At 43.3% G+C, this 21533-nt stretch overlaps 4 protein-coding genes across 6 annotated transcripts in view; 3 read left to right on the forward strand and 1 right to left on the reverse strand.

The window, feature by feature from the left end:
• Nucleotides 1-1191: 1191 nt before the first annotated feature.
• On the forward strand, nucleotides 1192-6662 carry naa50 (N-alpha-acetyltransferase 50, NatE catalytic subunit). Of its 2 annotated transcripts, none has more exons than XM_080855581.1 (5): nucleotides 1192-1357; nucleotides 3506-3642; nucleotides 3855-3974; nucleotides 4529-4595; nucleotides 4793-6662. In XM_080855581.1, the coding sequence occupies exons 1-5, from the start codon at nucleotides 1350-1352 to the stop codon at nucleotides 4968-4970; spliced, it is 510 nt and encodes a 169-aa protein (XP_080711707.1). In that variant the 5' UTR covers nucleotides 1192-1349; the 3' UTR covers nucleotides 4971-6662. The 2 variants fall into 2 exon arrangements, with proteins under 2 accessions (XP_080711707.1, XP_080711708.1); XM_080855582.1 differs by having other exon boundaries at nucleotides 3509-3642.
• A 1389-nt stretch (nucleotides 6663-8051) lies between these two features.
• On the forward strand, nucleotides 8052-10741 carry LOC308378511 (uncharacterized protein; the record flags this gene model as incomplete). The annotated part of the gene is made up of 7 exons (XM_080855452.1): nucleotides 8052-8173; nucleotides 8295-8359; nucleotides 8595-8632; nucleotides 8733-8815; nucleotides 8936-9032; nucleotides 9158-10631; nucleotides 10714-10741. The coding sequence occupies exons 2-7, from the start codon at nucleotides 8313-8315 to the stop codon at nucleotides 10739-10741; spliced, it is 1767 nt and encodes a 588-aa protein (XP_080711578.1). The 5' UTR covers nucleotides 8052-8173; nucleotides 8295-8312.
• LOC308377987 (uncharacterized protein) lies at nucleotides 10694-16459 on the forward strand. The gene has a single exon (XM_080854779.1). The coding sequence runs from the start codon at nucleotides 10741-10743 to the stop codon at nucleotides 16084-16086; it is 5346 nt and encodes a 1781-aa protein (XP_080710905.1). The 5' UTR covers nucleotides 10694-10740; the 3' UTR covers nucleotides 16087-16459.
• A 1273-nt stretch (nucleotides 16460-17732) lies between these two features.
• boc (BOC cell adhesion associated, oncogene regulated) overlaps nucleotides 17733-21533 on the reverse strand; it is a 34534-nt gene continuing 30733 nt past the window's right edge. For both annotated transcript variants that reach the window (XM_080855177.1, XM_080855178.1), the window contains exons 15-19: nucleotides 21303-21485; nucleotides 20734-20936; nucleotides 20399-20487; nucleotides 19654-19823; nucleotides 17733-19314 (exon numbers count right to left, since the gene is read on the reverse strand). In XM_080855177.1, the coding sequence (XP_080711303.1) occupies nucleotides 19178-19314; nucleotides 19654-19823; nucleotides 20399-20487; nucleotides 20734-20936; nucleotides 21303-21485 (782 nt within the window). In that variant the 3' untranslated portion in view covers nucleotides 17733-19177. The remainder of the gene's footprint in view (nucleotides 19315-19653; nucleotides 19824-20398; nucleotides 20488-20733; nucleotides 20937-21302; nucleotides 21486-21533) is intronic.

The raw sequence follows: 21533 nt of genomic DNA on the forward strand, positions 1-21533 counted from the left end.
TTAAACTGAACTGAAATACATGTAATGAGGCTGCATCTGTAGTTTATAATTTTTCTAAGGACTTAAAAGTCTTTGACATGCTCAGGTTATTAATGTTGATTGTAACAACAAAGTGTTAGCACAAAACAAAAGTAATTTCAAGAATAAGGCAATTGAGATTGACAGACATACACAGCAGATTGAGCCTATTAGGGTTTGGGGCAGCTATTAGGGCTAGTGGTGAAGATAGATATGGTAATAAAATAGTGTCACAGAGGCAATTCAGGGTATCTAAATAGTCATCTTTACAGTAAGATTTGATAAACGTATTAAAGAAATAATATTTTCATACACCCTCGCGCCTTTCAGATGATAGTACTGTACTATGTTCTAGGCTGTTGAAATGTAACATGTATATAAGCACTCAACCATTTAAGATTCTCACAGCTCATTGCAAAACCGATGTAGGTGAAAATTGAAGTAATTACCACAGTGGATACCAATTGAAAGTGCCCCTATATTGAGTGCAAGAAAGATCATAATACAAAGTTCAAGAGCAGTCCCCTTGATGAGTTTAACAGAAATGATTTCAGAATAAACACTCACCTAGCCTACATCAATATTGGGAGAACAATCTGAGTAACGCTCCTCAAAATCAGATATGTGGCATATTTAAACATCATATCTCTTGATTAACAGTACAAACTGTGTTAAATTTAAGTCTAAGTGTAAACAGAAGTAAGTAGAAGTTGTTAGAATTGTTAACAGCTCATGTGGCATGAGGTACAGTATTTTCTGCAACTCGTAAATGTAACAGCAGAGGCACTGTGTCGTTATCCTTCAGGCTTGAGTACATCATCTTAGTCACGTGACTGCATCGTTTATTCATTAATTTTATTTTCAAATCGAATCTATGTTTTCTTGATTATGATATGATTTGTTTTATTTTTTTGATCGTGTTTCAGATTTTAAATACACGTGTGGGTTCTCTGTATGTAATGGAGTCTCTAATCATTGTGTGAAAGGTCAAAGTTCATCTACTTGTACCTCCGAAAATATGTAATTATTTTTGTTTCAAGTTCAACGAAGAACGACCGATACCATGCCATGGGTATTCAATAATGTTACCAGTTTTTATAGGAAATTTCGATGGGAGGGGGACATTCCACGAGAAGCAAAGTCTGAGGGGTCAGAGTTGACAGCAGTGTCGGCAGTGGAGGGAGTACGGTTAGCCAGCCTGCTAGCAACATACATGTGGAGGGTACCTCTGGAGGCAATCATTATTCGAACTCAACCTAAATCACCCTTTCTTACCATAAAATACACTCAACGCATATCGCATATTGAACAAGGACTAATTTCTTTTCGCTATGAAAGGGTGAGTAGCTACGTTTAAACACATCTATTCACCATGAGTAAAGTTTTTTCCTTTCTCTTTTTTTCCAACGGGGGGCGGGGGAGGTGGTTGGATGCTAAGCTCTGTGCTCAGTTGGGGTAACGATGGCTAATGCTAGCAAAAGAATCTGCCAACGACAGCACCATAGCTAGCCTAGCTAGCTAATAGTTTTTATTGCGGTTGGTTTTCATTAGTTGTTAACCGATCACTGTTCTCTATTATTGTTGATTACACCATTATGGGTAATGACACTATCTTCATGAACCTGACATTACAGTACAGTAAGCTTGAAACGGGTGCGTTCTGCCTTCGTGTAGCGAATCTTAATTCGAGATTCGTTGAGTCAGACACCAAAGCTAGCTGGCTAGCAAACCACGCTTTTATCTTTCAACACCTTAAGCAGTCAATTACTTTACCATGGCAATATATTTGACTGGAATGATCGGTGTCCTATCAGTTTTGGAAGAATTAAAAAAGCCACACTCAGTCACGTTGACGCTGTTTTAGAAGCGAATCGGCTATTGATTTATTTAGCTGGCTTGCTATCGAAGCTAGCTTGCTAAATTGTCCCCTTGGAGTTTTGAAGTAGGCTATTTCTGAATTATCAAGTTAACCAGCTAGCCAGCCTTCATTGTAACTATCGTTATAGCAATATATACGAGTTAATAGAAGTTAGTAGTTTTAACTAGCAACCCCCCCAAAACCATCATGTTTGCTGCACATTATTGGGTGGCAGCACAGCTTGGCTTAATTTATTTTTTACATGAACTTTTCTCAGATGCAACCATGTCATTTTGTAAGAACGTCTAACATTAGCTAGCTAAGAGCTAGTGAACTCAAATTTGTACCTACAATATGCTAGCAGTCGTAAGCCCATTAGTACGCTATTACCTAGTCAGCTATTCAGTCTAGCTATTAATAAAGATTGTAGTAAGGTTCATAATCTGCCGTAAGTTTGCTTATGGCGGCACTCTATAGCAGTTACTTAAGGTCTTTATGTTTGCTTTTCTATTGTGATACTGCATGGCTAACGTTTTGTAGTCCGCTAATAATGTATTGGGAGTCATTCCAGGATTTATCAGACAAGTCACGTCAGAAAGCTGTCAAGGTGCTGTCAATCGCTTGTCTATAATTTCGCTAGCTGTTGAATATAAGAATGAAACCCCGCCTTTCAGATAATGGTTTAGTGTTTGTATTATGAATTAGTCCAAACTGAAAATAAACTTATTTCGTCTTGATTTCAATGGAATCATTAGCAGGTTATATAGCCAACACCCACGACACATACTTTTTAATTGATTACATTCAAGTCATCTTATTTAATGGAGGACATTTTATTGTACAATGCTTATAGTATTGCTTATAGCATTGTAACAATATGTCTTTTTTTGTGTTTTTTATTATCATTTCTATAGTATCAGTTATAAATGGAATTGTATCAACATTTACAATATGTAGGCTAATGCATGCCACTATAAACAACTTCAAACAAAATACATTAACTTAATGTCATTGAGGTGGGGCAGGCAAACCACTGGCAAGTTACTGTTGGTGTCCAAGAGGTTTAATGTGGATTTGTGGACCAGATGTCTTAAATTAAACCTGTAAAGGTTGCCAGGTCTTCCTCGTTAACACATCCTATCTGGTGGCTGCACAAGTGGTGGAAGACACACGTGACAAGCAGCTGTTGTGTCGGAGTGGAGGTTTAGCATGTAGCTACCCCTATAAATACCTCCCGCGTTCTGGAGCCGGGGTCAAGTGGAGGCAATAAGACAGACTGTGATGAGGCTCAATAACAAGTTAGCACTGGAGCAGGTCTGGGCTTAGCCCAGTGGTTTCTCATAGCATTTTGTACTTGTGTTAACATTTGTTGTGGCTTTGATGTTGAATGCATGTGTGTGGCTTCGTGTGAGGGAATGTTCTTGGAGCGAGTCTGTGGCCCGTCATAAGCGGTTTCACTGTAAATCTGTATGGCCACTGGAAGGTTATGTTTTCATAAGGCTACTAGGCCCTTCAGTTAAGATTGACAGGGTGAAAGAGATGGGTCTTTGCATGTCAAAATGGTGCATTGGTAATGTGTGACCTGCAAGTCTTGATGTACAGCCATTGACCATTTTGGTTTTGTTCCAGTAGCCGGATCGAGCTGGGGGATGTTACACCCCACAATATTAAACAATTGAAGCGACTGAACCAAGTCATCTTCCCCGTCAGCTACAATGACAAGTTCTACAAGGATGTGCTGGAAGTGGGAGAGCTCGCTAAGCTAGGTAAGTATCTGCTGTTGCTATAACTGTGAAACCACATAATCTGAAACAGTATATAAACAAGTATTAAGTGCAATTCAAAGAAAAATCTGGTGACATATCTGTAATTTCTTTATCATATGACGTTTTGAATTTCTTTATTTGTAGTGGTGTCAACGATTGTTGGGTGTTAGAAGTATGGCTACTGATGTGTTGTTGTACCACCTCTTTTCCAGCTTACTTCAATGATATTGCAGTAGGTGCGGTATGCTGCAGAGTAGACCACTCTCAGAATCAGAAGAGATTGTACATCATGACACTGGGCTGCCTAGCACCCTACCGAAGACTTGGAATAGGTAATACCATGTGTACATGCATAGCATGCACCTTAAAGCCACTTTAAATCAAATAAAAAGCTGCTTTAAATAAAACTACATAACTGAAATTTATACATACATCCACATGCCATTAGGATCCCATGTTGGTGTTTTTCTAGGAAACACTACAGGATCTTGACACCAGTGTGTCTTTCTCAACAGAGGTAGAATAGTGGCTTGTGCCTACTCAAATTTTTATTGATGAGTCATTTTGTGGTGCATTTTCAATGACTTGAATTGTAATAGCATTTATTTTTTTGTTAACTGTCACATTAACGCTATTATTTTGGAGATGTGATATGAGCTCAAGAAGTACAGCACTTCTGACACACGGTATGTTGTCGTGATGTGTCATGATTGCTTTGGTTTGTTCATGGGTATCCCTTAACCCTATTTACGTCAAGTCTAAGAATATCTAGTTATTTCAGCAGTGGAAATAAGACCAACAGTATTTATACTCTCATGTATGTAACACTTGGGGTACCATAGATACACAGATTTGAAATATGATAATTTTTTGTTTTCTTTTGCAGGGACAAAGATGCTGAACCATGTGTTGAATATCTGCGAGAAGGATGGCACTTTTGATAATATCTACCTGTGAGTATACAATAAATTACAATTTCAGTAGTGTGGCTTACAAAACCTAATATCATTACATAAATCTCCTTATTCTATGGGAGTTGAGTTCTTTGTAAATTGTTACACGTTCATTTATCAAACACATGAACCCTTCCTACCATTGTTAATATATTATGCCATTTTCCATCGTAATCAGCTGTTTCCTGTCCTTTCAGTCATGTGCAGATTAGCAACGAGTCAGCTATCGACTTCTACCAGAAGTTTGGCTTTGAGATCATTGAGACAAAAAAGAACTACTACAAGAGGATAGAGCCTGCAGATGCCCATGTGCTTCAAAAGAGCCTGCGCAGCCCGTGTGCGCCCCCTGCTGGAGAGCTGCAGAAGGCAGACTAGAGGCTGAGCCATCTGAGAAACATGGTCTTGCCCCAACTCCCCCAAAAGGAACTGTGACAAAAGCCCCAGGGTTGACACATTCACCACTTTCTTCAAAGGACATTTAAAAAATATTAATTGGAACACAAAAGTTGTTTTAATTTTTCATGAAACAAAATTAAGCCCCTGTTTTTCGCATTTTCTGTTTTTTTTTTCTCTCCTCCTTTTCTTCAGTTAGATATTTGAAAACAAAACGGAATTGTTTAAGAGTTCAACAATTGCTCGATTGCTCCGGAAGGCTGCTGATTTTTCTGACCGTTAAAACATGGTGAAGGTTTCTGTGTTCTGCAAAGCGTGCTGTCTGTGTGTTCTTTTAAAAACGTTGACTGAGGTCAGGGGACTATTTTGTTTTGCTGTTGTGGACAAAAACAGTTGAACTAAAGAGGAAACATCTTTAAAGGGTAGGATTGCTGTCGGAGAAGGATGTCCCCCCTCCCCCTCAGATGGTAACCTTGGAGTGATGCTTTTGAGTCGTCATGGTGATGCGCAGAATTCTCAGAACTCCATCCCCTCGCCACCTGAGCCCACGGACAATTGGGAAGGGAATCCTGCATGGTGGTTGAGGCTTCTTGCTTCTTTTTTCCCTGGCAGCATGCAATGCGAGAGCGTTGCACAAGATGCAGTGTCTCCTTTGTGACATGAACCTCTCTTGCACTGTGAGATCGGTGCAGGAGAGTGGGGAGAGGGGTGCAGGGGCCCCGCTCAAAAACAAAAAAGCGGGAGATTGGTTGGAACAATTTCATGGTGGGGGAGACTGGAGGAGGAGACTCCACTCTCTTTCTGAATGTTTTGGTTTCTCTACCCATTATTTAATTTCCCTTGGAGTTTTTTTGTTTTTTTTGTTACATTGATGCTGAATGGCTCAAGGCTTCTCTGGAGGTTTGGTTGGAAACCGATGCTTCAGGTGAGATGCAAATAGGTAAAACGTATGCAGTGTGCAGTTGGAGGGGCAACACAGTGTTGATGAAAGAACAAAACCCCCCTCTCCCTGTTCCCCAAGATACAAACATCTTGAATTTCCAATGGAAAATATGTTAGCCTGGGTTGTTTTGTAAGCCTAGTACAAGTTGGCAAGAGTACCAGTGTTTCTTTTCCTTTCTTTTTTTCTTCCGTGTGTGTAGGACTTGCTTTAGGACAACTGCCCTTAAACAGGAGCAGTGAGCGTGAGTCGCGGATTGTGACCTATTGTGTGCTCTCTCCCAAGCTCTGCGTATGTATGTGTGTGTGTGTGTGTGCGTGCGTGCGTGCGTGCGTGCGTGCGTGCGTGCGTGCGTGCGTGTTTGTGTGTGTGTGTGTGTGTGTGTTTAGTGTAAATTTGAATCTTTGAAGATTTTTTTTTCTCGGCACACTGGCAGCTAAAATATCTCCCACAGTGTACCTGTACTATTTCAGTGATGTTCACTGATTACCATGTCCACCTTATATACATTGTGGGACTGTTGCAGGTCAAGCCAGCAGGTTTCTTGTAAAGGACCTGGGACAGACCCTCAAACCCTCGGAGAAGCCTTGACCCTATGCATGCAAGGAGAGGCGTGTCCTTTCCAACGTAGTTATAAGCATGTTTTTTTTTTCTTTCTTTGAAGAATTTTATCTTTTCTGGAGCTCTATATTGTAAGACTTTTAAACCTCTAAATAAAGGAAATACTATTTGCAGTAAGCCTCTTGTCTTCATATGTGGTGCTTGGTCTCAAGTTTTTTATTAGTTTGCCTGTTTTGTCTGTCCACCTATACGCATATAAATGTAAACTGTTTTAAAATAATATTGTTGGTATATTATTTCTATTCAATGTTCTAAGGGAGTAACATAACATCACTAGCTCCAACGTAGCAGCAGACCACTGCATATGTGCGGCCGATGTGATTGGTTTACCCTTCGGTGTTCCACATCGTGATTGGAAAGCTCTCCATTGAGGGTTAGGTTGAGAGAGAAGAACTCATTGTCAGGCACTAAAGTTTGGACAGACTTGTCCAAAAATGGAGAAGCTACAGGTAAGCCAAAGATATGACGAATGTGTTTCTGAGCCTTACAAAAAGTCCATACCAGTTCCAAATGTTTTGTTTTGCCAACATAGCACGCTAACAATAGCTGTGCTAGCTATAGTGCTATGTGAAACCCAAACCGAGGAAGCTAACTACTTGGGCTAATTTAAGATGTCAAGGTATTTTGTGAATTCTGACTCGAAAGAACGACAGGGAACCCTTGACTTGTTATACATAACTGAATATTTAACAGAATGTGTGTCTTTACGTAGCATTATACGTTGTCCTGTCCTTGTTAGCTAAAATTAACCTACCCAGCTTAGCAAACCAACTGAGCAACAAAACCTTTCCTTTTGATGGATATTGAACCAGACTGTGTTTACAAATGTAAACGGCTAACCAGATATTTGTCATGTGTGCTATAATCACATGAACAGGATACGTGTTACATTGGACATCACAAGAACTGTATATAACGTTAACGTGTGAAGAATATTTTACTTGACCACTGTTGTTGGCTACCTATCTAGCTTGCTAGCTGACGTATCTAAGTTGGAGAATGGCGATAGCTAACTTCAGATGATCATAAACAATTGCTTTTTGACCACCTTATCAGTAATGTTTACTTCGCCTGGTCATTACATTTAGACATTTAACACATTAAAATAAATATGGCTCGCATGCATAGTTATTGCCTACATTGGAAGCTAGACAGTGCATTTTGTTTAACATTATTAACAGACATTCTAGGCTAGCTAACACGGTCTGCTTTCGGTGGAAGAATAACGAAAGAAATAGATGTTGACCAGTTCATTTGAGGTAATTTAGCTATCTGATGCTTGGTTGTCTGCCGAAGTTGTTTGTCACTATAGTTTATTTGGGTCAATTTCGCCCAAGTAACTGTGTTGCTAGGCAGTTTGTTGTTGAATATAGCTAATTGTGTTGTCGACATGGTTAGCTTTCTACCTAAACTGTAATCATCCATTTGGATGACCAAATGTGTTACTGCTTGTGTTGATTGATTACTGGTGATCGGTTAACCCTAACGTTGTCTCTCATTCAAGAACTCTTCAGCTAAAGTTAGTGGTGTATCGGAAGAGGTGCAGAAGAACTGTCTGAAAGTGTGGTAACCTGGCACGTTTGTTGGGAAGAATCCCCTGGCTGGTCTCAGCCGTAACGGGGAGGTATGTTGTCCTAAAGGCAATTGCCTTTCTTCTGAACACTGTAGTTTTAATATTTCTTTTATAATTGTCACTTGTAATGTGTTTATTTTCTAATTATATTGGTTTGCACCGTCACTTACAGGCCTGAAAGAGTGCCAGGATGCCAGAGATAACACAAAATCAGCCTCCAATCCACAAATCTCCGAGGTATGTAGTGGTAAAATCCAGTTACATCACATGCTGCAAGATTCTCTAGGGCATTTTCTGTATGCATGGCCAGAAGATCTTTGTGAGAATTTAGCCAGATTTCTTTTTTGGATGACAAAATATGTAACCACACAGTATTGAAATATGTAATTGGCTTTGAATGATTTATGAAAGTTGTCAAGTTCATACTAGGTGTGGTTATCATTGCTCATACCTAGTTTTGTTGTCTGAATAGGAGGAAGAAAAACAAGAATAAAGAGAGTCATAATGCAGGTGAGATATTTATCCCTGGTGTTTTGTTCATGATGTGATATTTTTTTTAGTCAATCACCAGAGCTACATGTCTAAGTATCCAGTCTGTTCACAATTTCAGTTGAAAGACACCGCAAAGAGAAAATCAATGCTGGAATCAACCGCATAGGAGACCTCTTGCCCTGCTCCCCAGCCCTTAAACAGGTGGAACATCTGATATAGATTGTTTACTGGCATATGAAACTGCATTCAGACTCGGGTCAAATTGTTCACATGTGTTGATTGCAGTAAATCTAATTAACATTTCGTTTTTTTCGCCTGTAGAGCAAAAACATGATCTTGGGTGAAGCTCACCGTTATATAACTGAGCTGAAGCAACAGAATGATGAAATGCTTCTCAATGGGGCTGACACCGTGCAAGGTAAAATGTGTTTTGGTCAGCCTTTACACGGCCCTTTTTCCCTTCATTCACTTGCTGTAGATTTCCTACATAGGTTGTCGTATTGTGATGTGACTAACTTCTCATGAACACTTGTGGTTGTACAGCAGAAGAAATAAAGCGACTGCGCCGCCAGATTGAGGACCTGCGCAAGGAAAGTGGTAATTTCCTTGAGCTGCTGAAAGCCAATGGCATAAACTTCCTTGATGACCCAACAATTCACTGGAAGGGCAAGCAGCGAAGTGCGAAAGTGGCAAAAGTGACCCCAACTCACCAGCTGTCCAAGGGAATCATTGTCTACTCGAATGGAAATACTATCCCCCCCTCAGGTAAACAGCCTGGTCAACAAAACCTAATCCCACAGCCAGACAAACAACATAAGACTGCTGTGATCGTGGAACGCGCCTGTGATGTCAGACCAGCTATCCAAAATGAAGTCCATGACGTCATTCCGTCCTCTGCTCCACAACATATTCCTGTAGCAGCCCTTATTCCTGCGGTCACCAGGATTGGACTCACAGTTGTTGAGCAGCATGCGTCGGTGGCCCCAGTCGATCCAAAATTGCCTCCCCCTGTGAACTACATCACGTTTCAGAGTCTGTGCCCACAACCTGCAGTCACCACCCACTTGCCTCAGCAACCCCTGTCAATCACTCCTGCCCCTACCCCCACATCCGGAACCGGCTCTACTTTACTTCTCCCAAGACAACCTGTTGCTGGTGTAACTCGTCTCCCTCAAGGTGCAGAGAGCAGAGCGCTGGCCCCGTATGTTGCTGCTGTAACGGTCTCTCAGAGGGCTGAAGTCACTTCTCTCAATCAAACTTTACCACCCAGTTTGAGTCTCCTCAGTGCTGCGGGGAACACTCAGACAACATGGACAACATTGCATCTAGCAGGGAATACAGTGCAACCTGTCTGCCAGTCACTGCCCACCTTTGATGGCAGCAGCGCTGTTCCACAGCAGTTTTCTGTGTGCTCTGTTGGTGTGAGACCCTCAACCCTGCCCACCCCTATTCAGATCCAACCACAAGCTGCCACAGTGCAGCAAGTCGCCATTCCTACTCTCCCACCCCAGTCTCCACAGCAGCTACAGTCACAGCTTCAACAAAATGTCTTTTCCCCTCCCCATTCAGCCATTTTGCCCCAGTCAACATTGTTAACTCATCCAGTTAGTGTTTCCCAGGGTCAGCCTGTCGTCTTACCCCAACCAACATTGGGGCCCTATCCCCAAGTAACTGTATTTTCTCAGCCAACCATACAATCTGTAGCTCAGCCGCAGCCAGCTCTACTACCCTTGGTCCAGCCCAAGCCAGTTCTGCTACCCCAGACAAAACCGCAGCCAGCCTTACTTCCCCAGCCTCAGTTGGCAGTGATGCCCCAGTCTGCTGTAATACCTCAGCACCAGTCTATTGCACCACCTCAACCCCAGCCAGCTATATTACCCCAGCCCTCAGTTGTACCACATCCTCAGTCCTCCATTGTTGTTCAGCCTCAGTCAGCGATAGTGGCACAAGCCCAGCCAGGCCTTAGTGGTCAGCAGCAAGCTGCTGTGATGCCCATGCTTCAGACCATGCAGGTGTTGCAGGTTAATCCTGCAGGAACCACGGTTGCTGCAGTCCCTGCGCCACAAAACAACAATCCAAATGTTGTTTTCTTACAGCAGGCTGGTTCCTGTACAACTCAGCAAGTGATGAGGGAGGATCTGAGTAGCCAGACTACCCAGACACCGTGTCAGCACTATGTTATTATTCAGGCAGCTAATCAGACATCTCATACGCCACAGACTCCACAGACTGGCATGATTCCTGCTGTAGTGCCCGTTTTACCCAGCCATATGGCCACCTCGAATGCACTATCGGTTACCAATAATCAGGCTGTTTCAGGTAAGCAGTTAGTACATCTTCTTCCACAGCTTTCATCACAGGCCCCTCAGACTATCTCTATGAATGGACAAGTATTTGTTTTGCAACCTGTCAATTCACCTGACAAGGCTAGTGGTCTGGCTGCTACAGTTCCTTCACAGATTTGCCAAACTTCTTCCAGTGAAGAACAGAGCAGTGATCTCACTGTTCACAGCTTTGGGCCACTTACAGGCCTTAACCAGACAGGCTCACAGGTTACTAGTCAAAGTATTGTCCAAATGCATTCCATTGTTCCACCCTCGTATACAATCGTGCAGCCTAACTTGCCTACAACTAATCCAGCAGTTAATAGCTGTGTGACAATGGCTCCCATACCCCAAGAAACTACTGCACCACCTAAGCAAGTGAGTAGTGTAGTCAGACGGCCTATGAAGAAAATTGGGCCTAAAAAGAAACCAGGAAGGAAACCTAAATCAGTTAGAAGTAAGGACCTCAAACTGGGGCGGTGTCTTCTACCAATTGCAGCCAAGCCCACAACACCGCAGACTAAGGCAGTAAATTCAGCCGGGCTACAAAGGCAATCCACTGCTGCTGTTATTGCTCCAAAAACAACTTTAAGTTCCACAACTACGAGCACCGTCAGTAGTACGAACTGTGTGCAGAGCACAACGGTAGTCACCAAAAACAACTCTGCTGTGAAGAAGCCACCAGTAACAGGAGTACATTTCACGGCAAGTGGGGTTTTAAGTACTAATTCTTCTCAGAACACCCCAGTACAAATTAGTATCCCTGTTTCAGAGGCTGTACTAACTGTCACCAGTACCCAATCTGCACTAGACAAGCCAACTGTCACTCCACCAGTTACAGCCATTAATAGTGTTTGCACCACATTGCGTGGCACAGCAGCAACTCCAGTTCTAAGTAGAACTATAGCCACATCGCTTAGTTTTACGCAGAAAGCAATAGTAGTTTCCAAAGAAAGTGCCAAATCGAGCAGACCTGCTGTTGCAACAAATATATGTTCTGCTTTGAATACATCAATAGACAATGGAGTTCTGATGACAAAAGACACCACTGCAGTCTCTTGTGTTGACTCCATTGTAAAGCCCACATGCTCAGCAGTCAGTGTTCAGCCTGTGAACATTGAATCGCCTCCTCAGAGTAAAACAACAGTTTGTGTTGGCCTCTCTATGCCAGGTATACAACAACTACATACTACTACTTCAGCAACAAGCTATAGCTCCCTGCAGGCAACAGCATTGGTTACCTCTGTGGATTCTACTCCTAGCAAATCAATAGTTGCATCTTCTAGGTCTCTAATGCTTCCTCCCATTCCCACAATTAACACATCTGCTCCAAGTGGACCAATGATTTCTGGACAGTCAAATCAGCCCTCTTTACAGTGTCAAGGAAAATCTACGAATTTGCTGGACTCCTCACAGATTTTCCATTCTTCCTCTTTGCCTACAATTCAAATATCTTGTGGCAAGCCTTCATCACAGTCAAACCCCCCAGATACATCCAGTCAGATACAACCCCCTCAGCCCAGGAAACGAGATCATATACGCGGATCTCTTGGCCAACCTCAGGAAGTTGGTTTGGCCCCTCTGCCCTCCACACAGATGAGTTCTATGGAATTAAAACTTGACTCTAGAAAGGAAAAAAATCTTGTGTCTGTGGAGAAGGAACATTTGGTGACCAATAGTTGCCCTAGAAAAAACCCTTCCCTCCCTCAGGAGGTGTACTCTTTAGAGCAGGATTCTTTGGAACAACCCCTTATGTCAAATAGACAGACAGATTCACCACTGTCAGCTGGTGGTAGAGGCTTTTCAGTTGCGTCAATGCTTCCTACTGGCCACAATATCAGTGCTTCATCTAACAGCTTTGGAACATTCAGTTTCATGTCTGAGCAGGCAGAAATACTGGCGCTGGTAACTGCGCTGGATCTACCCAAATCTCAGCAAGCCAACAGCAACAACAAAGAAAGGACCGCAGAACAGCAGTTTAAGCCGCCCAAACACCTGGATCTGCCCTTGGTAAAAACTTCTTCCCAAAGCTCTGTCAGATGTCCACCAGTTGAGGGAACAACGAGCAGGCAAAATAGACCACCTCACGGTGTGTCCTACTCTCAGTCAGCTTCTGTAGGTAGTCTCAATGTAAACAACCTAATACGTCCCAGTTCCAGTCAGCCTTATCCTGGATCTCCCAGTCTTGCCCAGCAAGCTTCAGTTCCTTCACCAGGAGGTCCTGCCAATTTGGTGTCCCAACCATCCACCCCCATTCTTCCAAACTGTTCTGTATCTGGACAGCTGAATGAGTACGCACCCCACAAGAGTGCCCTCATGCGTCCACATGTTGGTGTAGCAGAAAGACACCTGAAGGAGCTACCTAAACGTCCGGCCCAGGATGATGTGATGCTGCCTAATAACAAACGTCCCAAGGCTTGTCCGCCTGGCAATGTTGGACGCATGGATGTCAAGGGAGCAGACCACTCCCAGATGATTATTGGTCAAATGACCCCAAACCCCCCAGCTGTCATGACTCGGATTAACCCTGAGAGCTCTCTCTTTTCTAGCAACAGCTTTATGAGTACGGTTTTGAGACCAGCAGATGGACATTGCCCCTCTCAGGTACTACCCCAAGAACCAAGTCAGCCCGGTGTAGTGCATCTTCAGCTTGGCCACTCACAGCACGGTGCCCCCCAGTCACAGCAACACATAGGAGTAAACCCTTACCTAAAGCATCAGCAGCAAGAGCAGCAGAGACATCACCTATATCAGCTACAGCATCATCTGACACAGCCTGACAACACACAGGGTCAACTTCACAACATCCATCAAAGAGCAATGCAGCAGGATCAGCATGTCCACAAAAAGAGGGGAATGGTCCGTGGTGGTCAAACAGGACCTCCTGTTGGTATGCAGCAGAAACAGCATCATTTGGAGAAGAGCGGGTTACAGCAGCATCCACCACCTCAGCAGCAGCATCCACCATCTCAGCAGCAGCACCAACAGCAACAGCAGCAGCAGCACCAACAGCAGCAGCAGCACCAACAGCAACAGCAACAGCAACAGCAGCAGCAAGCACATCAGCAGCAACAGCAGCAGCAAGCACATCAACATCAACAACAACAGCAACAACAGCATCAACAGCATCACCACCAACAGCAGCAGCAGCAATCCCAGCAACTCCAGCAGCCCCAGCACCAACAGCCACATCAGCAGCAGCAGCAGCAAATTCAGCAGCAGAGTTCTCACTCTCGCCACCAACACCTTCAACAGCAGATTCAGCAGCAGCACTTTGCGGGACGTCTGCAGGAGAAGACCTGCGAGGCCCAGCCAACAGGCCCAAGGACTCATCAGAACAGTCATTTGGGGCAGCAGGAGTGTCAGAGCGGGCAGGACCACAACACTGTCCAAAGACTAATGGGTTCTCGGACTCTGGAACAGCAGCTGACCTCACAGGCTAATAGTGCCACGTCTCGTTCATCCGACCTCACCTGTGCTCCTTCACGTCATGAGCGCCAGCGTCTCTCTAGCTACTCGGCAGAAGCTCTCATTGGGAAGTCATCGTCAAGTGGCGAGCAGCGCATGGGGCTTCACCTGCAGGCACCACGTGGCAACAATCAAGATCAGCCAGACCTTCGCTATTTGGATAGAGCAAAAGGAAACATCAACCACAACTCTGCAAGTAGGCTGCCTCCTGACCACCCTGGATCAGCTGATGTCCAGCGAATTATTGAGTGCCCACCATTTAAGACTCTGAGCAGTAGCCACCAACTTGGCAATTTTGAGGTGCAGGTTTCCCGTGGAGTTGATGTAAACAAATCTGTACCACCAGTGCAAAGGGGCCCTCAGGTGCAGGGAACCTTCCGCATGGGCCCAGGTTCTGGAGGTGATGGCCGGTCACGTGTGCCTTATTCAGGCAGTCATGCGGGGTCACAAGGCATGCAGATTGGGGTGGGATTGCCTCGCGAACAAGAGCCTTGCCATCAGAGCTTCATGCAAAGTCTCCTGGCTCCACATCTACCTGACCAAACTGTACACCAGAGGTCAGCTCAGTGCTGCCCCCCTGTCAGCATAGAATACAGCTGTGTGCCTGGACCATCTGCTGGGGATTTGCAGGCCAAGGCCTCTAGTCCTAGCCTGTCTTCATCTCAGAAGGCTCCTGCAATGCGCCATGGGGAAAGCAATAAGGGACACATACCCCAGGTAAGCGGGAATTTGCACGGCCAAGGAGTTAGGACAGGACTCCCCCATCCTCCAACGCCTCAAAGTAGTGCTGAACCAGGACGAAACCCTGGCTCTTCGAGGGCATTGTCGGGTGTCAGTCAGCGCACCCGTCATATTGGACAAGAGGCACAAAGTTCCAAGATTCGACCAGGGGAACGGCCAAGGTCAGGAACTGTAAGACCTTCAGACCCATTTGACTCTGAGGGGTCCTTACCACTTCCCTCCACTGGAGGTGTGATCCTTGGGCGTCCACAGACCGGAGGGGAGACTCGGAGGGGAAGTATAGTGCGCTTCATGCCTGACAGTTCACAAGTCGGCAGTGAAAACAATTTGGTGTCTGATCAACATCTCTCTCAGAACTTTAGCTTCCCTTTCATTGCAGAGGGCAGCATGAATCCACCGCCACCCATAAATGCAAATTCTACCTTCATCCCCCCCGTTTCCCAATCTGGTACCTCCCGCACTGCAGCCCTTCTTCCTGTGGAGCCTCAGAATACCTTGCCCTCATTTTACCCCTCGTATTCACCTGCAGCTCATCCAAGCCTTCCAAGTGACATCCCATTACAGTACTTCTCCAACCAAATGTTTACAAGCCCGAGTACAGACAAAAGTAGCACTGCCCCACTCAACAACCGTTTTAGTTCTATCCTCTCCCCACCCAGACCGGTTGGCTTTGCTCAAGCCAGCTTTCCCCTGCTCCCGGAAATGCCTCATATGCCCATTGGCAACTCCTCCAGTATCACCCCTCACCTCTCGAACTTCAATTTGACCTCACTTTTCCCAGAAATTGCCACAGCTATGCCACCAGATGGCTCTTCAATGCCTATGTCCCCTTTGCTGTCACTGGCCAATACTTCATCTGCGGACTCCAGCAAACAGACCAACCGCCCAGCCCACAACATCAGTCATATTCTGGGGCATGATGGGAGTTCTGCTGTATGAACAGCTCTTGAGACTGACGGTTATGAATCTTAAATGGAGACTATGGATATTTCAGTTGTTCCCATGCTGTCTTTCAGAGATTCTTTTTATTTAATTTTCAGAAATCACCTGTAGCTAGATGGTTTGATACTGTGAAAGGGTCTGTACTTTTGTGACGACCAGAGTAATAAGCATGGTATTTAATGTGATGGTAGCCATGGTATTTAATGTCATGGTAGTGAGGGTTATACAAGCGCATAAGATCCATGAAACATACATATCTGTTGCTGGATGATTTCAGTCTTTCTGTGTCCATGTTTAAATCATTTTTGTTTACAAAAATTTAGTATTTTTCTTTATTATCGTTACTTCCAAAAGAAAATAACCTTTTTCATGAAAACTAGAATATCCATGAGGCAGGAGTTTAATTATTTATTTAAGGTCGTAGAACGGATTGTAGATATGTGTAAATATACAAAGTTGATTATTAAAGGTTTTCTAAGTAAAGGTTCTGTGCAGTTTCCTTTTCTGAACTGTGATACTCTACACTCTTGTTGTGCGTCTTGAAACATAATTTCATGCTTTCTGCATTTCTTATACAGCTATAGGTTTTTTTTCTATTGAGGATCAATATAGCTAAGCTCATTTAATGCCAGATATATCTTTCATATTTAGAATGAATCTACAAATTGTGGTCTCAAGTATGTTTATTCAGTAGTGCAGTTACCTGCACGGAAAAGCTGAGTTTAATACATTTTATTTCTATCAATTACTATCTATTAAACTATTACTATTTCTATAACTGTTTATATCAGTTAGAAAAGAAATACACAGGATAAAAATTATTTCCCCATCTCCATTTCTGGTGAACTTACTCTGACTCAGTTTATGCCACCAGGTGGCAGTCACACTCAGGAAATTAGTGTAGTGTAATTGCAACACTTATAGGGATTTTGTGCACAAACCTTCAAAACTCATCTATCTCTTATCATGAGTCATTTAGTATATAAGCATCCTAATGTGGATAAATGATGGTACACTAACAAAGGAATGGACCACAAACAAAAAGTAAAACCTAGAGCCTCTAATAATCTAAGTTTTAATTTGGATTCAATTTAAGTAATCCAGATAACAATGTAAGTAAACTTTACAGGACATTTAATAATCCATGCTGACAGAATAAACTACGTACTAAACGTACATCTAACAGACTCCAGAGCTTACATAAACGATAAAACCACATGTTATGGGTTCATGTCAAATCTAGAATAGCCTGCTGTTTTCTATATGTAAATAATTTAGCTGGATTCTCTTGAAGTATGTTATGCATTAGGCAGATCCTGCCGTGACTGTATTTCATAAGCACAGCGGGATATCTTGAAGCATCTTTTATCAGTTACTGACATATTTCTGAAGCGCTCTCTGTTACACAGCTGTTATTATTTGACCTTAATGCTTTTTCTTTTGTGTTTTCATTTTTGTCACGGTAATGTAATGAAACACACACACACAAGACAATGAGTTTTTTTCTCAGCTTTATTTACATGCAATAGTGCTCAAGCCTGTGTAACAACTGTTTCACTACCAAAATGGGTTATAGTTTTCAGGCTCTCCTTCATATGAAGCCTAGTTGCTCCCCAATAGGCATTTGGACCCTAGAACGGATCGGCCCAGATTGGGGCTGGTTTCGTTCCACAGTCAGAAGCCATCTGGGCACCGCCTTGACAGAAGGCTAATACTGATGCGTGGGTTGTGTGGCTCTAAACAAATCAGTCTCTAGTGAACAATGCGATGGTGTCCAGCAGAATCGTGAACTTGACCTCCATTCCTATCGGTAAGACGAGCTTATTCAAAGGTAGGTAAGTTTTGTTTCCAGACAGATTCCCAGTCAGTGACATTTCAGGCAGCTAAAGAAAAATAAATAAATAGCTACAATATATTCTCTTTTTTTCATACTCTACTCTACTAAAGGCAGGATGCTTGTACATTGCATACATTTGTTAATAGATTGTTAATGGTGAACATACATAATATGTTGTATTAATTTCTATGCACAACTCCAGAACACTGGCATTAAGCAGGATGCCAGCCGTGATGCAACTGCAGTGAGGGAACATTTATGACAACAGCAGTTCCTCTGTTACGCCGTGGATGAGTCTTAACAGGATCGTATCGGAGGAGTTTCACGGTGCTCACCTGGAAAGGATTTCACCATGACTGCCTGAGCACGAGAAAACACACACCAGACTGCCGAGATTATCGTACGCAACCCTCTTAACTGACCTGAAGCTATTTCAATAGGACTTCCAGTGCACTTGAGTTAACATAAAATGCCCCGACCATAGAAATTAATACATTTACATTCACTGGACACTTGACTTTTGCGGGAGATATAATGACTTCAAAGACTGGGTGGCATTGTAGATAAGGGATAGTGCTCTTGTAAACCACAGTTCAAACATGTTTTTTTTTCTCCAGAATGACCTCTTTCTTAGCTGCTTATCAAATGTACATTCCACAAATTACAGAGGTGAACATTCTAACTCTTCATCCAGCATAATAGATCTAAGTGTGTATAAACTGGGTACAGCTTGATAATGCATGCCTGACAATCAAATACAAACAGAAAGTCTGTGTTCTGTGTTTGCTTATGTTGTGTAAAAAATAAAATGATATCTCTACAAATCCCACAGTACAAGCCATATTTGTTTTAAACAAAAACTGCATTGAGGCAGTAACCCCAAGTATTTAATTATCATGGAATGTGGCTTAAGATCAGCAATAAAACCAGCTCTTTACTTTTGCAAAATTGCTTCTTGCGATGAGAACACACACTGAAGTAATACAGTTATCTTAAGATGTTTAAATGCTTGCATCTGTTTCTTGTTGTTTTTAAGGCAGACGGGATTATTTAAAAGGCATGGTTTCGGACAGTCCCTTTGTCCTGGTGGTTTTGTTGACCAGGAGTGTTAGCACAGATATATGATATAGACATAATCCACCTATACACCATAAAATCGAAGTTCTATTTACAAATATATAAATATATAAATATATCTCTTATATAAAAATAAATACTCTTTTCTCTTTTTTGTTTTGTGTTAACAGTGTTTTAGCCATCGGCTGTGTCCCACGTCCCTTCGTCGTCAGGCAGCTGTAGGTTGTGTCTGGTGTTCATGTCTGGTAGTAATTCATCTTCAAAAGGCATTGTGGCATTCGTGTCCTCCACTGGAGTGGATAGAGGCAGGTCTGCACGAGCACAGAAAAGATACGTTTTAGGTTAATACGTTCAATTGGCTTATTTATAAACACAGCAACAGTTTATTCTGCATACAGATGTACATTTTATACAGTACCGATTCTATGCAGATAGGCAGTTTTATATAACTGGTTTGCGACAGTAGATGTTTGGAACAAATCAATACATTCCAAACTGAAGGTAGACAAACTTTCACAGAAAGATTAACTTGTCTAACCTCACCAGTTACTCGTCACCCAGCCCCTCTCACAGCATGAAGTTCTATCTGTGGTTCTAGCATGTTGACATGTGTACTGTCCCAGCCCTTGTGGTTGTTCTTGTTCTCGTACCTGCCAGGATCTCATCCTCCAGGGTGGTGGCCTCGCTGGGGATGTGCTCTAGCTCCAGTGACTGCAGGGAGCCCAGGGTCTGAGGGGGCCTGAGGAGCTCCAGCGTCGAGTCATCTGGCAAACAGCAGTCCTCCTCCTCCTCCTCCTCCTCCTCATGGTGCACAGGGCCACTGAGAGATAACACACACACACATTAGATGACTTTATTTGATTCAGTACGGATTGAAATACCAGCACTGAATGCAAATCATGTCAACAGCCGGCACTGTGCAAGATAATGAGCAAATATCAATGGAACAGGTTACAGGGCCAATGAGGGTTGACACTGACACTGTCACACAAACACACACACACACACACACAACATGAGAATCCAATCCATTTGGGTTACACTTTATTTGGACAGTATGCATACAGTGACTTTATAGATAGTGTGTTGAAAATACAAATTCAGTCTTTTCGCTGTTCACTAAATATCACCTCAACCAAACCCAAACCCAGCCCCTAACCTTAACAATATATTGTAGTTAACAGAGTTTCTACAGATAGTTTGTTTATAATCTGAGCATCTGTAGATAGTATGTAGGGGACCGTCCAAATGAAGTGTGACCAAAACTTCTCTCTTTGTTGTAAGAGTTAAATGACAGTGATGAACAGTACCGATTGGGGGTAAAGGGGCAAGCCTGTGGTTTCAGACATGACATTCAGAAGCACAATAGAGTTGTGCACTAGGCAGTGTACGTACCCGTTGGCATAGTGATAAGCAGGTGCATGTCCGTTGGGTAGAGACTGTGGAAGGAGTGTGTCACATTCCATCTCACAATGACTCTCCTCCTGCAACAGCAACAGGATTCATCATGTCAACGCTCAATGGAACATAACCACAGAGTGCATTAAGTTTCTCAGAAGTTCACATGGTGTTATCCAAGTTGTTCAACGTCTGAACACAAGATGCAAATGCGATTGGTAAAGACGGTTTACCCCCCACCCCAAACGGTCTTGGACACAACCAAACCCTGGATTGACAACACCCTTGAACACCATCCACTGCATCTAACCTGTCCCTTAACTCAATCTCACCTGGTGCATTCCTGGCAGGGTGTGGGTGGGCACTTTGCCGTTGGGGATGTACTCTCCGTTTGGGTAGATGGCATGGAGGGGCGCCATGTGTGGGTCCAGAGGGCAGTGGCCCATCAGTGCCATACCCTGCATGGGCACCATGGTGTACTGGCATGAGGAGACGGGGCTTGCCACGGCTGGGAAGCAAAGGTCGGCAGCTTGCTCTGCAACAAAGGTGAAATTAATTAATGCCCATTAATATAGGGCATAAAAATCCTCCTTAGCAATGTCTAAATTAATTTATGGCTTAAAACAATCCTCCTTATCCATGTCTACCCAACAGCACAAACAATTGTGCTTACAGTCGTGATGCCAGCAGCTAGTAATGGGCTAGTCAGACAACAATGGAAGTATAAATTAAAACCATAAATCTTTTTTTTTTTTTTTTTTTTTTTTAATTTGCAACTCCCAAAGCAGCTGGAGGCATCACAACTCAGTTTTCTGTCACCTGTTGTGACATTTCTGTCCTCATCAATAGTCTCAACTGTAATTGCTAAATCAAATGCGAGTGTCCAGTAAGAGGAACTCACTCTGTTTGGTCAGCGCCCTCCAGAGGCAGAATGGGATGAAGGCCACGATGATGATGACGAGGGCTCCCAGCACCAAGCCTACGATCAGGTAGGGCAGGTCACCAGGGCGTGGCACCGGACCTCCGGAATGTTCTGGTCTGTGGGAGGCCGTCTCAGGAGGAGTACTACGCTGATGAGGACGAGCTATCAAGGAGGAAGAGGGACAAAGATGTTAATGGGGTCAGGTTTTTG

Source organism: Sprattus sprattus (assembly GCF_963457725.1).
Source record: "Sprattus sprattus genome assembly, chromosome: 17".
Classification (NCBI taxonomy): Eukaryota; Metazoa; Chordata; class Actinopteri; order Clupeiformes; family Clupeidae; genus Sprattus; species Sprattus sprattus.

Coding starts and splice junctions, on each gene's coding strand:
- naa50 (XM_080855581.1), top strand. Junction 3,975..4,528: donor CTACCGAAGACTTGGAATAG/GTAATACCATGT, acceptor TTTCTTTTGCAG/GGACAAAGATGCTGAACCAT. Junction 4,596..4,792: donor ACTTTTGATAATATCTACCT/GTGAGTATACAA, acceptor CTGTCCTTTCAG/TCATGTGCAGATTAGCAACG.
- LOC308377987 (XM_080854779.1), top strand. CDS start 10,741: ATGAGGGAGGATCTGAGTAGCCAGACTACCCAGACACCGTGTCAGCAC.